Source organism: Aristolochia californica, unplaced genomic scaffold (assembly GCF_029961685.1).
Source record: "Aristolochia californica isolate CCGP_79_NKW_82.1479 unplaced genomic scaffold, dmAriCali1.0.hap1 SCAF_2, whole genome shotgun sequence".
Lineage (NCBI taxonomy): Eukaryota > Viridiplantae > Streptophyta > Magnoliopsida > Piperales > Aristolochiaceae > Aristolochia > Aristolochia californica.
This window is the reverse complement of record NW_027181881.1, coordinates 41,955,342-41,971,393: the sequence shown is the minus strand read 5'-3', so window position 1 is coordinate 41,971,393 and position 16,052 is coordinate 41,955,342. Positions and strand designations below refer to the sequence as shown.

At 39.9% G+C, this 16,052-nt stretch overlaps 1 protein-coding gene and 1 pseudogene across 3 annotated transcripts; both read left to right on the top strand.

The window, feature by feature from the left end:
• Positions 1-1,254: 1,254 nt before the first annotated feature.
• Positions 1,255-12,777, top strand: LOC137955323 (BTB/POZ domain-containing protein At3g05675). Of its 3 annotated transcripts, none has more exons than XM_068802218.1 (4): positions 1,255-1,672; positions 1,760-1,883; positions 10,726-10,786; positions 11,087-12,777. In XM_068802218.1, the coding sequence occupies exons 3-4, from the start codon at positions 10,772-10,774 to the stop codon at positions 12,395-12,397; spliced, it is 1,326 nt and encodes a 441-aa protein (XP_068658319.1). In that variant the 5' UTR covers positions 1,255-1,672; positions 1,760-1,883; positions 10,726-10,771; the 3' UTR covers positions 12,398-12,777. The 3 variants fall into 3 exon arrangements, with proteins under 3 accessions (XP_068658319.1, XP_068658320.1, XP_068658321.1); XM_068802219.1 differs by having other exon boundaries at positions 1,255-1,683; XM_068802220.1 differs by lacking the exons at positions 1,255-1,672; positions 1,760-1,883 and adding an exon at positions 3,587-3,933.
• An 883-nt stretch (positions 12,778-13,660) lies between these two features.
• Positions 13,661-16,052, top strand: LOC137957274 (laccase-7-like; annotated as a pseudogene).

The following is a 16,052-nucleotide window of genomic DNA, read 5'->3' as shown; positions in this document are numbered from 1 at the left end:
AATAAGGGTGTGGTACTACTTGTTGTGTATGTGGATGATATTATTTTAAAAAATAATCATATAAACAATATTAGTCAAGTCAAACACAAGATATGTAGTGAATTCAAGACAAATAACTTGGAACTTTAGCATTTTCTTGGCATTGAAGTCCTTTAGTCCAAACATGGTATTATTCTATCACAGAAGAAATATGTACTTGACTTAAAGACACAAGAATGTTGGAATGTCGCCTACTGACACTCCTATGGATACAAATGGAAAATTATGTGTTGGTACTATTTGTTGTGTTTGTGGATGATATTATTTAAAAAAATAATTATACAAATAACATTAGTCAAGTCAAACACAAGATATGCAGTGAATTCAAGACAAATGACTTGGAACTCAAACATTTTCTTGGCATTGAAATCCTTCAGTCTAAACATGGTATTATTCTATCACAGAAGAAATATGTATTTGACTTAAAGACACAAGAATGTTGGAATGTCACCTACTAACACTCCTATGGATACGAATGCAAAATTATGTGTTGGCTCTGGAGAAAATAATTTTAGTAAGACCATATAATAAAACCAATATTATTAAAACTGAACATACCATCAAACAAATAGGATGACTCTTGTGATGCAACCAATGGATTTTATAATATATATATTATTTCTTTGAAGTTAGACATTGTTTAGTATTTCGGTTAGTTGGTATAAATTTTTTTCTGCAAATACTTGGTCACGACTTCAAAGTTTCCCTCGAACATTTCTTTTTCTCGCAGTCTCTAAAGAGTAGATTGTTGAACTAGACCAAACTAACTGACTTGGGTCATGGTCAAACCAGGCGAACAATAAGGTCTTTTAGTTTTAAACTGAAAATATTTATCTATTATGTAAAATCTAGAAAAAAAAAAGGCCTGATTCTGATTCAATCTGGTTGAAACACTCAATTCAGACAAATTATGACAATATTGGCAAACAAAAATGCTAATAGTGAGATCATAGAATATTCAAAATAGTGCTAATTTTAGGTTTCTTTAAAATTGTTTGGAATGTTACCCATACACTTAGACCCCAATACCCTACGTCAAACTTAATTTTAGGTCTTTAGCGTCACTAAACCCTCTATGAATACCTTAGAATACACATAAATGTAAATATATATATAGTTACATTTGACCGTATACTTTGATCAATTTTGAATAATCTAATTTTTACGCTCAAGAAGCGAACGCGACTCGTTGAAATATTTGTTTTCACACGAAATTGCTTAATCGTTGTTGCGGCCTTCTGTTCTTTTGATCGCGTCTCATTGCAATGATGACAGGGCTTTACACTGCAAAAGTTCGTTCTGTCCGAAGGGGTTCAGATTCAGACCAGAGCTGGGAATCTACTTATACTCTTCTTCACTGAGGATCATTTCGCACTCCCTCTGTGTATCTGCTAGCTTGACCTATTTCAACCTCTCTTCTCAATTATCGAAATCGCTCCAAAGGGTTCGGCATGAAGACTTGAAAGCATAGAGAAATCGAAGGCGTGCATTTGAAGTTTTAAGATGAGATGGGGATGTCTTTCAAGGTGGCCAGGACTGGAACAAGGCTTTGCCCTCCCGTGGAGAGTGTAGGTGATGATGCCATTGAAACTTCGAATGTGTTCAGTGGAAAGGAATCTTCCTACTTCCAAAAGTAAGCATGAGGTATTTTTAGTTATTTTACACTTGGTTCTATCAGTTAAATTTTCAGAATTTGCAAATAATTTCTTTTTCTTTTTAGTTGAATTAGTGCCTGCGGGTTTTGCTCTGTGGCGGACTTGCTGGAGAATTGAGGTTTTTGCGCTTTGTTAGATCAGACTGAAGAGATGGATGCGGCTTAACAATTTCTTTTTTTTTTTAAAAAGGTTTGCTCTTTCTTTCTTCGTTTACCCACCATTGGAGTGTCACTCAGTTGTCTGCTATTTCTTTATTTCTCTGCTGTTCTGTTAGTTTATTTCGAATCATATACATAATCATATGCGTAACTTTATTTTATGCTTTTACTTCATTACCAACCCCTGTTTCTGAAAATTTGAAAAAGTTCTTCTAATAAGATTTTTGGTCGCTCTTGCATTTTCCTATTATTAGAGGTGTCATGCTATTTTTATTTTTTATTCATTAGTTATTAACATGAAATTGGGGATTGATTCACTGTCACTATATCTCATAAAAAAAAAAATATTCAAAAGATTACAATAAGCCAATTGGAGGAAATGGTCCACTCTTATGGATGGGGAATATTGCAAAACTCAAAGAAGTCTAGAGGAGGTTGTTTTGGAATGTATTATGCAATTTGTTGATTTCTAAGGTCAACACATAAGCACAAAAGAATCTAAAGGGAAAGAGAGAAGAGAGGAACTCTAGCTCTTGGGAGAGAGGAGAGAAGAAACCAAGGGAGAGAAAAAGGAGGAAAAAAGAGAGAGGTGTAAGGACGAATTTGAGCCAAGAGGAAGAAACTTGAATGTTCTACCCAATGCCTTGAGGTTGTATTTATAGTTGTGTGAAAGTGTTTATAATTACTATAATACCCTTAGGATTATATGCTTCAAAAGTAAAAAGACTTAAGAGAACATACACCAATTTGCATAATTAAAATTTTATGCACTCTATGAAAGTTCTTCTTATTTACTACCCATGCCACCTCTACACACGTGGGTGTCTTTTAACACAATTATCTGAGACAAAAATCTTGTCTTTTATGGTTAATGTTATCATCTGTGTAGTTATTGTTTTCACAAAAAAAATGACTTTTACAACTAATGCTTTTTTAATATCTGTAATATTTTAGAAGTACATTTTTGTGGAACTTATGATGTACATGATCTGTTAAGCTACTAAATTTAGCATTTTCTTCATTACATTTGTTTCTATTGTAGGAAACTGTTGAATTCTGCATGAGAGAAAGTGTGGGATTTAAAATCTGTAGGAGAGAACTGTTGGGAGAGATTAGGGTTTACAAACCCTTCTTCCCTATTTATAAATTTAACAATATTCAAATTTACATACATATCCCTGTAATCTGTAAATCCTTAGAATATACTTTCTATAGTAAAATATTTTCTAGAAAAAAGGGAAAACCTAATTACTTCAAAATAATAACTTTCAATATATATAGCTTCAACTTGTTATACAATATGTTTCACAATTCCCTTTTATTTAAAAAAAAATCAATTTGAGCTTCAAAATCTAAGGTTAGTCATTACTTTGTGGCTTCTATATGGTCTTCAACTTTGAGTTTGTACATGGAGGATGGCTCTCAAACTTATCTTCTTTTGAACTCTCACACTTATACTCTTTCTCCCTCTCAAGTTGGGGAATACATGCCATTAAGTCGCACTTTCATATGATAAAAACTTGTTTGATACTTACAACATTCAAATTTCTTTCATCTCCCCTTGAAAAACAGACTACCTTGAGACGTCCAACTGGACAAAATAGTAAGAACAAATACTATTTAAGATAAAGACTCTCACAGTCCTGACAAGAAGGTAGGACACAAGGAAACGGTAGAGCATGACACCAACATTTTTCCTTCATTTTCTTTTCCTGCTCGACACGAATGGTCTTTTAAGTGTCACTGCTTGTTTCTTGAAAAATTAAATCCACACAAAAAACTACCTTAGGTGTACTTTTTGTGTGCAGGATCTTCCTATATAAATGTGTCTATAACAACCTAAGTATACATATTTGGTAATTTTCACTGTCAAGCACCTAGATATGCCAGCATAGTATCAACCGACAAATAAAATTTTGTTGTTCAGACCAAGCTGGGCCAATAAAATGGCCTTCATCCAGATCCCCTTGACAAATAACAGCACGATGGGCTTTACCGAATTGCTCTAGCAAGTATTATTTCCTCCAAGTATCATCTCAAACTGAGGGCGAACTTACTGGAAACAGCATTTCAGCAACCAGGTGGGGTTTTGCTCCTCTCTGTTCCTTTTCATTTTCTTTATCATGTCATGACTTGTGGGAATTGTCTGAAGAAGAAAGAATCTGAAAACTGAACCCGAGATGGATAATGCTCTCAAGAAACAAGAGAGAAAGAGTGCAATTTGATTGTTTTAGAGAATTGGAAAATGTATTTCTGGGTTGTCCTACCTTGTGGGCATCAAAGCTAGGTACTCTTCCTGAGGGGAAAATTTGGTTAAAAAATTGTCATGAACTACTGCCACAGACAAATGTGGGATAAGGGTATGTATTAGGAACTGCAATTCATGGGAACTTCTTGTTCAATTTCACTTTGTTAGTATAAGTTGAACCTTGTTCTTATTTGTGAGTCAATCAATTGCCAAAAAACTAATATTTCTTGAAGTTTAAAGATTGAGCTTTCTTCTTCTTTCAAAACATTAATCTTATTTTTAAAACTTATGCTTTGCACTCTTTGAGTTTGTTCCTGACAAGAGAATCTATACTTTGATCCCATTTATGGAGCAAAGTGTAAGTGCTAAAGTGAGTCAATGCCTTCATTTGTCAAAAAGCGTATCTCCGATCTCAAATTCACGATTTAGACATCATTGAGGAAGGTAGACCTCTAATAACAGTGAATTTTCTCTCAGAATTTCCTCTTCCAATTTGCTCCAAAATATCATTCATCATGATAGAATCATCTGGAAGCAATGGGCCAGATATAAGTGGCTAAAGGAGGGTGACGGGAACACAAGATTTTTTCATGCCGTTGCCTCGGCCCGATGCAGATTGAATGGATCAATTTCCTCCTTGTCCATGGGGAATCAACCTCTGATCGATCTGAAGTTACTAATGCAATCTTGTATTATTGTACAAAGTTATACACCAAGGAGATGGCTTGCTGACCCCGTGTCCCTTCCCTCAAGGCATCTTCATTTAAGCTAAGCAAACTCCGTTGAGCTGCCTTTCACTAAGGTGGAAATTGTAGTTGTATCATCAGTGCCTCTAGACAAGCACTTGATCCCTATGGCTTTAACTGGGAGTTCTTCCGCATCGGGTGGAGTTTCTTAAAAGAGGACGTCTGCACCATGATGAATAAATTTTATGAAAATGGCATTACCTATTGGAGCATGGGACCCTCCTTCATCACCTTGATTCCAAAAGTAGCCAACACTGAAACTCCAAAGGACTTCAGACTTATAAGCCTTTTCTCTGGCCCATACAAGATTATCCCCTGGGTGCTTGCCACCCGCCTTAATGGAGCATTGCACTCATCAGTCCCCATCAAATTGCATTCATAAACGAAAGGAGCATCCTTGATTCAGTGACAGTCCATGAAATCATTCCACACATTGAGAAGAAACTCGAAGCCTATGCTGATTGTCAAATCGATTTTGAGAAAGCTTTCGATAGAGTATGTTGGCAGCACATGGAGAACATGATGGAGCTTATGGGGTTTGGAGCAAAATGGTGCCACCTACTCTGTTCTCATTAATGGGAGCTCGCACGAATGTTTCAAAGGAACAAGAGGAATTCGGTAGAGAGACCCTGTCTACCCCATCCCTGCCCTTGATGTGCCTCTCACTCTGTTCGCCAATGACATAATAATTTTTATGAAGGCTCTTCTCGATCAGCTTCTCAACCTTAAGGCTATCCTTGCCATTTCTAAGATGGTTTCTAGTCTAAAAATCAATTGGAGCAATCTACCATCTATAGTTTCAACACTAATCAAGAAAACATGGATGCTATGGCCTCGAAGCTAGGATGTCAAGCCCGTTCTTTTTGAGCGGCTTATCTTGGCCTTCCTCTCTTCTCGGTCAGCTTTGATAAGATTCTTTGGAATCCCATTCTTGAGCATATGGAATGTTGTCTTTCATTTTGAAGGATGATTTATATCAAAAGCTGGCCGACTGACTCTAGCTCTAGCTGGCATTCCTTCTTATCCTCTCTTTTATACACTGCCCCGTGAGTGTCGTCCAGAAAATGGAGATGCTAATGCCAAACTTCCTTTGGCGTGGGTCTGACTCCGAATGCAAGCATCATCTTATCAAATGGGAGGACATGATGAGGCACAAGAAAGATGGTGGCCTTGGCATCAGACCTATAAAACAAAGTAATGAAGCCCTACTTGCTAAATGGTGTTGGAAAATAAACAACTGTAGAGGTCCTATTTGGAATCTTATGGTTCTCCACAAGGCCAGAGCTAGCACGAATGTTTGGTTGTTCGGTGATGGTAACATCCAACTCCTCTCCCCCATTTACCGAACAATCTTCAAACTTTTCCCCTTGATTCATGTTACCTGGAAATTTCAGGTTGGCAAAGCTGACAAAGTGATTCTGTCGTGACCCCTGGGCTAGCTTGAAGCCCCTTAAGGATCTCTTCCCTAGAATTATCCGGCTTGCCTAGCACACCAATTGTCTTGTTCTCAATGCTTTTGCCTGTGACCCTTCCAACTGTCTCTCCTGGGACATGGCGTTGCATAGTGCTCTTTCTGATCAGGAGGCTGAGGATGCTCTCCAAATCATGCATCTCTTCAATGGCCTTTACATCCCAAGACACCTTTTCAATTTGGTCATCTGGATTCCGGACCCGGGGGTGAAATCTCGGTCTCCAATTGTTTCAAATTACTGATCGACAAACCCTCGAATACCACAAATTATCCTCTAGCTGTGTGGAAGCTATCTGTCCTCCCAAAAAACTAATTTTTCCATCTGGAGCTCGCTGCACGAGAAGATCCTCACCTTGGATAATTTGAGGAAAAGGGGTACCTCTACCAAACATCACTTGTCGACTCTATGGCTGCATTGACGAATCTGTCAACCGTGTTCTTGTCCATTGGCCTTTTGCTTGGCGTGTTTGGACCTTTTTCCTCAGCCTTATTAACATTAGCTTCTGCATGCCGGACTCCTTGGCCAATCTTCTCTCTCAGCTCCTGGTCTTTCCTCTTCCAAAGAAAGCAAAGACATGCTAAAGACCTGCACTGCCTATGTCCATTAGATGATTGGCTTGAGCAGAATCGCCAACAGTTCCAAGGCAGTAGCTCTTCTTCCAATTCAGTCGCTCATCAAGATTGCATCAACATAATTGCTTGGTTGAGCACCTTGCAGGCCTTCCAGCCTATTGAAGCAGGTTTCATTAGGGAGAAATGGGCTCTGATTGCCTCCCTTGCCGAACCAAAGCATCCCTGGTTTCAGCAATGGCAACCCCCCGGCTGCCTCAAACTAAATTTTGATGGGAATGCTCTGGGTAATCCCAGCCTGGCCAGTTACCTGGTTACAGTGTTATTTTTCGGTCTAGCTCGGGTGAGGCCCTTCTTTCCTATGTCGGCCCCCTTGGGAGTGGTTGACACTATAACAATTGAATTGACTGCTCTTGTCCATGGTCTTCAAGTCTTGTTAGTTTCCATTCCGAACTCTTCGTGGAAGGGGATTCCCAGGTCGTTATCAATTGGTACAAGAACTAGACTTCTCCTCCTTGGTGGATCCGTCATCTATTTTTTTAGGGCAAAGACCTAGCCTCTAGTGTAATTTCTTGGTCACATATTTTAAGGTCAGCCAAAACAATCGGCTAACTCTCTTGCCAAGGAGGGAGTTAACCCTTCAATTTCTCATTGTTAAGGACCCTCCCCCTTAGGCCTTGTAATTCTGTTATTGGCTTTTTTGCCTTAACAAAGCACATCCTTTTAAAAAATAAAACAAAAAAAGGTAGATTTTGTCTTGGAAAGTAGACGAGTGATAAACACCTAGCCAATACATCCCAAAAGACCGGCTTGTTAGGAGCGGAAGGCATAGGTACTTAACCCAAGACCATAACAGTACACACCGCCCTCCCGAGCCGATGACCACAGCGGCATTAACACAACAACGAGAGCCTATGGGGAACGTCCGGGGATTGCAGTCGCCCGCGCACGTGGGGAGTGGAACTTGGGACATAGCGCCTGCTTTGATACCAAATGATAAGCACCTAGCTAATACATCCCAAAAGACCGGCCTGTTAGGAGCGGAAGGCATAGGTACTTAACCCAGGACCATTACAACGAGAATGTAAGTTCTCGTCTTTCCTCGTGTCAGTAGTGATAAATTTATGAAGAAAAAATGTGAGCCTCATTTTCTTTTGAGTGAAACTAAAGGTTACATCAATTCACTTTAATATCTGTAGAAACTAAAAAGTGACATTTTATCTTAATAGAATATCTTAAAAAAAATCTTAATAAAATGTCTCTTAGAAGACACGACGGGGATTTGTTTATTGTATGATCTACTTTCTACTTAACATTTTTTTTTGGTGCATTAACATTGGAGAGTGGGTTCGTTAAATGAAAATGAACTTCATAGCGCAGTTTCCCTACACACAAATGTGCTAATATTTGTAAAAAACGAAGAAAAAAAAAAGAAGGAAAGATCCGAGTGGTCAGTTGTGCATCGAAGTTTTTTGGAGAGAGGGAATTGATGTACCTACTGTTAGAGCTAGGTGGTTCCGGTCCACCTGGGTTAGGTTCCGTCCACCCCTGGTCCACTGATGGGTTAGGTACTTGGCTTTCCGCACTTAACAGACCGATCTTTTGAGTTATATTGGCTAGGCGTTTGACATGGTATCAGAGTTGGGCACCACGTTCCGCGTTCGAATCCCGGCGGAATACAAGAGGCTGGCCAATACAACCTAAAAGACTAGTGGGTTAAGTGCGGAAAGCTACCGCTCATAAGAGTGGACAGAACCATTCTGACACCCACCCCGCCCATTCTCTACCGCCTCTCACGGGATTCGAACGCGGGACATGGCATACCCCAAAACTTTCGATGTCAAGAGGTTGGCCAATATAACCTAAAAGACTAGTCGGTTAAGAGCTGAAAGCCACCGCTTATAAGAATGGACAGAACTACTCTGACACCTACCACCAAGCTTTTGTGTTTACCTTGTTTGAATTATAGATGAATAAGATCGTTAAGAAAGAAAAGAAAGAGTACCGTTTGATTGTTTAGGAGTTATTAAGTTGAAGAAAATCTATACGATCATCCATAACTATAACTAATATGGTAAGAAAAGTGCAGGTCGTTCCTTATTTTAAAGACATCAAAGGTCTTTAGAGTCTTATCGAGGTTTTCCATGACTCAATAAACTTGAATAATTGTGTAATAAGTATACCCCTCTAAATTGCATCCTCAGGGTTTATTTTTTATTTTGATGTCTAGTTGAACTAAGAATAGGATTATAGACTTTTCTCCTTTTCAGATAGTCCATGGTCGCAACCTGTGAGGTCCTCTCGATTTTATTCCTATTCCTACCGCTAAATGTCCCAGTAAGACAACTACATATATGATTTTTTATTTGAGAACAGTACATGTGCAGGCTCCGCTATATATTGAAGCTAGCTATGCAAAATACAAAGAGCAAGCCAACAAGCATAGACGAGAATTTGTTTTTCAAGTTGGTTATGATATTTGATTTTAGCTCTCTAAAGAAGATATCCTGGTGGTGAATATCATAAGCTGAAACAAGAAACTTGGACCTTGCAAGATAGGGGCCAAGATGAATGATAATGCTTACAATGTGGAACTAGCTACCCACTTGTAGATCAGTGATGTTGTTAATGTGAAGCATCTTTTTCCTTATTATGGGAACATAAGAGTGGGAACTTGAAGAGTTCTTTTCAGATCAGGGAGAATAATGCAGTACTACAGAATGTGGAAGAGCTACCTGAAGAATATTTAAGGACAAGAGATCACTCAAAATTTCTCATGTTTATGAAAGAAGAAGAAAGAAGGAGATTCAATTTAAAGAGGCCTGCATTTTCTATGTTGGGCTCAAGTTCCAAAAACAAAAATCCTACATTAGAAAGTCTCTCTAAGTTGCAATTTCCTATTCCAAGCATGCTGAAATAAGAAATTTTAACTAGACAAGTAACTTGTTTTTTAGGATGTGCTGTTTTGGTTAAAAACCTCAATTGGAAGTCTTTTCTAGTGGTAGTTTCCTGTTTTAAGTTGGAGTCTTTGTTTCCAAATTAGTGTAGCCTGAAGTTAGTAAGTCCTTAAATAAGAAACAGTTTTCTATCTTGAGTTTCTTTTTCGACAAAGTATAACTAGATTTATAAGGTCCTAATTGGAGTCTATTTCCTATTGTGACAGCATAGGAATTTCCTATTTTGAATGTAGCACAGAAATTATCTTTTACTACTGAACAAAATTTTTGTTTTGTTATTTGCTAGATAAATTTATTCTTGGTGTTTCTTTTTTCTCTGTTTGCCACAGAAATTAGTCTTTTACTATTGAATAAAATTCTGGTGTTGTTTCTCTTAGATAAAGTTATCCTTGCTGTATTTGTTTTTCGTTTGCTATTTTCTTAATAGCTGCAGAAACCCTCTTTTTTGTCTTTCAAGTTTTACCCATCAAACTTGAGTTATGATTGTAGTGTTTTTTTGTTACTTGTTACTGAAATCTAAGTTACCCATGTTCTCGAGGGATTATTCAATCATTGTGCTGTATCACCTATCAATTTTAGTTATTTAACAGATGTACATATTGTGACATTATGCTTTTATAGAAAATTATAACCTTATGATCCAGACTTGAGTTCATACATATTTATTTACTTGATTTGTACATTAAACTTCAGTTGTGTTACTGATTCCCTTATTGCTTGCTCATCTCTCATTATAAAAACTTGTTGGGTGCTTTGAATAAGAATGGAGCAAATTTCATTTACTGCTTTGTTTACCATAAGTTGCACCTGCTCTATTCTAATTTCTTGTTAATTCCATAGTGATCTACCAAATGTTTTCTTTGAAACTGCTATTGCTGCAGGTTCCAGGAGATGATGAGGACACTGTAGGTGACATGCTGTAACCGGATGGAGACTTCTTCTGTGAGTTCTCTTCATTTCTCCTAGTGTTAACTTGGTCTCCTATCCTTATCCCTCATCCCAGATGGACTTCTTGGATATCCATGTCTTTCATTTTCATTTGAGAGCAGTTAAATCATTCAAAATATTCTGCTTCAGTTGTCTGTGGTCAAACCTCATATTTGATCTCTGGTTTCTTTTATTTTGACTTTCTTGTGTGCTTCCTTTCACAACATTTTCATTTTGTTTCCTTTTAAAGACACAAATTTTGCATTTATCTCATACACTTTCTTTCTCATTCTTGTCTTGGTTAAACATTTGAAGAGCAAAGATCTTACAAGACCTCCCAGCCAAATCGGGGATCTTTCTACCAGTGATGTGGTTGTCAGGATCCGAACTGCAGAGGGAAGAGATGACCGGTTCTACTGCCACTCCTACATTCTATCAAAGAGCAAATACTTTGCAGAGCGGCTATCTGAGAATTGGCCTACGTGCCAAATTTTGGATTCAAGGAACTGTATTGAGCTCCACTGTGAGGAACCAGATTTTAACCACCACGTTAATGCTTTGCGCCTCCTTTATGTCCCTGAAAACTCATTACCTGATAACTATTTTGGTGTTAGGAATGCACTTGGGATCCTTCGGGTTGCAATCAATCTTGGGTGCCACCCCATGGTTCAAGCCTGTGTTGATTACTTGGAAGCACTGCCATGGGAGGAAGCTGAGGAGGAAGAGATTTTGAGGATCATTCCTAGTCTTGGGTCACAGGTTGAACGAATCCTTGCACGTCTTCGTCCAGTGGATCCAGTGGCTGTAGCTCGAATTTTCATCTCAGCTGTACATATTGCCACATCATCACCACCTCCTTCAATGCATGACCTGAAGGTGTCAGCACAGGAGCAATTAGAGTATATGCTTACTGAAGATGATGATGACCCCCTACTGGCATCGGACAATGGTGTGAAACCCGAAGTTCTGAAATGTGTGATGACTCTTTTGTCAAGGTTCTATAGCAAGCTAGAGTTTTACACTGAAGATCTTGAGGACTGGGTAGGCAACGCAGAAGAGCAGCACTATTTGCTGTGCCTTCTACCAGATCTTGCTTGGGCTTGTCAGATACTGGGCAAGTTAGAGATGATGAAGGAATTTGTACTAAGCTGGGTTGATTCATCTTACAAGATAGTGAAGGGTGTTGAGAGAGCAAGCTCAGCTTATTATGGACAGGACTTGCTCGCGTTGAAACTGAAAGTAATTGAGATTGTGGCAAAAGTCTTGGAAGCTATTGGAGACGGGAATGTGATCCTACCTACAGAGAAGCGGCTTCAAGTGGTGAAATCGTGGCTCCCTTTTGTAAGGAAAACGAAGCCACTGTTACATTCTGTGTGCTCCAAGGATGAAGACAGTAGTTCAATCAAGATAGACGATGAGGTTTGGCAGATTGTCGAGTCATCATTTGTGTCAATCGTGTTGACTTTACCTTCAGGAACCCAAGGGGAGATCTTGGCCGAGTGGTTAAGTTGTCAGCAAGTCCAGTATCCTGATCTAACCGAGGCATTTGAAGTGTGGTGTAATAGGTCAAAAGTTGCAAAACGCAGATTGTCAAGTTTAGAAGGTAAAGCTGATATAAGATCTTGATCAGCCAGTTATCAGTTTATTGGACTCGCTACGAATTTCTGCTGGAAGGAAGTTCAAGTGAAAAACTCAGTCATCTAATAGAGTTTCCTTAATGGAAACTTTACCATACCTATCGAGGATGTGAAAATGTTGCTTTTACCTTTTCTTAGTCAAGACTTTTAGATAAAAAAAAAAAAAAACTGAGTTTTGTGGTGGAACTCGAGTCTCTACCACGGCAAGTTCTATTCTACCATTCGATTAGTGGTGGTAGATGGACTCAGTTATTCCTGCTGTCAACTTTCTCAGTACAGATTTAGACCAGTTACATAACATTCAAGGGTTGGGAAGAAGCTGAACCAAACCCAACCCTCACATTGATCTCAAGCTTGGCTTGAACATAATTTTATAGGTTCAAGTTTGGTTCAAGAAGCCTTTCAAGTTTCATGAAACAGAAACGAGATAGATGTTAGACAGGGAGATGATCAAATACTCGCATCTTATTTTAATCTTTTGACCCCAACAACTTATATTTAGGAAAGAAAGAATCTACTGCAGCGCTTAAGCAAGCATGTGTGACACTAAAAATACATAAAACTAAAATCAAGACAATAATATTCTTTAGGAATTGAATTTAATGTTACCTGCGTTTTCCTTCATCAAGGGTTGTCCTAAAATATGAAATGTCTCCGATACTGACAGTCGGAGACCACCAGAGACGACCAGAAGACGAGATGAGATGAGAGAGAGAATTAGTCTGTGAAAAGGTGTAAACGTTTTTTCTGTTGGCCAAGGTTGCTCTTCACTGATTTGTTGATCATGCCGGCATAATCATCGACTTGTTGACCATGGTCGAATTTATTGTTTTAGTGCAACTAGAATGCTTCATCTAGTGGAGCAATGTGACTCTCATTGCAATTTTTTAAACAAAAATAGTAGTCAACATGACTTTGATAAAATTTATACGAAGCCAATACGTCTCTGGTTCTCTGCTCCTGCCGGGATGGAACGACTCAAGTGAGCAACTCGGCAGCCTTGTTTCCTTTCCGATCATCAATCATCGCCGGTCAAACCAACTAGCAATTCAATTCTTGCGTGCTTGCCTTTGCTACGTTCATAAACAAGGTTTCTTATTTTCCTTTGCGTAATGATCGATTCTTTAACAAAGTCTAGAATCTCCCGGCCTATAAATATGGAATTTGCGTCGTCTTGCAACTCAAAATTAGTGTGAACTAAAGGGCACTCTCCTCCTTGTTTTCATTCTCTTTCCTTAAGCCCAACTTCGACATGGCTCGTTCCTTCTTCCTGCTTCTATTCGCATTTTTGCTATCGTCAATGGCTTCCGCAGCAGTTGTCAAACACACTTTCCATGTAAGTTTTTCTTATACTGCCACAGTTCCTATCGGCAACCGGAGCTGGCGAACTTGGCTTTCTCATATTGATCGGTCTGATCGTATTTTAGATTGCTGCTTATGATACGTCTAGCGCTTCACTGAAAACCCAGCTTAAACGAGTCGCTTCACATTATTGTTCCACCTTCCTATAATAATTAGGATCACAGCTCTCTTAGAATGAAGAGCTAAATGCACCACTTTCTGGCCTCTTCATGCCTAAACCAACAAGCCAGCAGTGGATTCCCAAACTGTTAAACTCATCTGCATTTGCTTTTGCTTTTCAGGTTAGGAATCTCACTGTTAAACCATTGTGCAAGGAGCAAGTTGTGGTTGCAGTGAACAAGAAGCTCCCTGGTCCTACAGTTCGCGTCCATGAGGGTGACACCCTCGTCGTTGATGTTGTCAATGACTCGCCTTACAATCTCACCATTCACTGGTAATCTATGAATTCATTAACCGACGAATCATGGAGATATCATCGGTTCGGGGCTTTGTTCATTATATTCGAATTAAGAAAGAGCTAAATTTAGGTGTTAATGGATGCATGTTATGATTTGTAGGCATGGAGTATTTCAGCTACTGAGTGCGTGGGCAGATGGAACGAGTTTCGTGACCCAATGTCCGATTCGTCCCGGCAACAAGTACACTTACAAGTTCACCATCACAGGGCAGGAGGGTACTCTGTGGTGGCACGCTCATTTTTCATCTCTCAGGGCCACTGTCTACGGTGCTCTTCTCATCCACCCAAGAAACTCTCGGCCTTACCCTTTCCCAAAACCATACAGAGAAGTCCCGATTTTGTTAGGTTTCTACTTTTTCTTTGGATCCTCTTTTTCGTTTATCTTTTTTTACTGCAACTTGAATTTTTCTTATGAAATTGGTTCGCCTTTGAGCAGGAGAGTGGTGGGATGCCAACGTGGTGGAAATGGAGCGCAAGGCCACTGCCTCAGGAGGAGCTTCAAAAGTCTCAGACGCCTACACTATAAATGGGAAGCCTGGTCTTCTGTACTCGTGCTCCAAAGGTGAATAAAAGAATTCTTAACTGCTATATCTGATTGATTTCCCATTAGACTTGTTTGCACCGGAAAAAATTTACTTACTTGGCGTTTGTTTGTGTGGATTTTTTAGACACTTTCAAGATGAAGGTGATCCCGGGGAAAACTTATCTCCTCCGTATCATCAACGCTGCACTCAATAGACAATTCTTCTTCAAAGTTGCTGGACACAGGTTCAGAGTCGTTGCCGTTGACGCCACCTACACTAACCCCTACAACACTGATGTCGTCGTTATCGCTCCCGGTCAGACCACTGACGTTCTCCTCACAGCTGATCAGTCTCCAGCATCGTACTACATGGCTGCAAACCCTTACCCCTTGCACCATTCGACAATACCACCACCGTCGGCATCGTCCAATATAAAAACTTCTCTTCCTTCAAGCCCATCATGCCTGTCATGCCACCTGCCGCAGATACTCTGACCGCCCATAAGTTCTACACAAATATCACCGGATTATCCCGCAGACGCGGCTACAGCCATGTCCCTCGGCATGTGGACGAGCGAATGTTTATCACTATTGGTGGGGGTCTCAACCAGTGTCCTCCCAACGCCCAGTGTGGTGGACCAGGAAACACACGATTCGCAGCCAGCATGAATAACATCTCTTTCCAGTTCCCCTCCTCGCTGTCTATGCTTGAGGCACACTTCAGGGGCGTCCCCGGAATCTTCACACATGATTTCCCCGATAACCCACCAGTAGTCTACGACTACACACATGCAACGGCAGCTGCAGCTTTCTTGGCAACGGAGAAGGGGACGCGCTTGAAGAAGCTGGCTTACAACGCCAATGTGGAGATGGTTCTGCAGAACACGGCTGTGCTCTCCACGGAGAGCCACCCCATGCATCTACACGGGTTCAATTTCTTTGTTTTGGCGCAAGGCATCGGCAACTTCAACAGAAAGACTGACGGGAAGAAGTTGAATCTGGTGAACCCCCAGGAACGAAACACCATCGCCGTTCCTGTTGGTGGATGGGCCGTAATTCGATTCAAGGCCAACAATCCTGGTAAAAGTTCAAACCATTTCCTTTTCCTTCCCTGAGCTGAAAGAAACTGGACTTATGAGTTATGGTTCCATCGAAATACTTGTCACTACAGGTGTCTGGCTGATACACTGCCACATGGAAGTCCACTTCTCATGGGGCCTAGCAGCTGCTTTCGTGGTGGAAAATGGGCACACTCCGTCGTCAACTCTCCCTCCTCCTCCTGGCGACTTTCCTCGTTGCTAG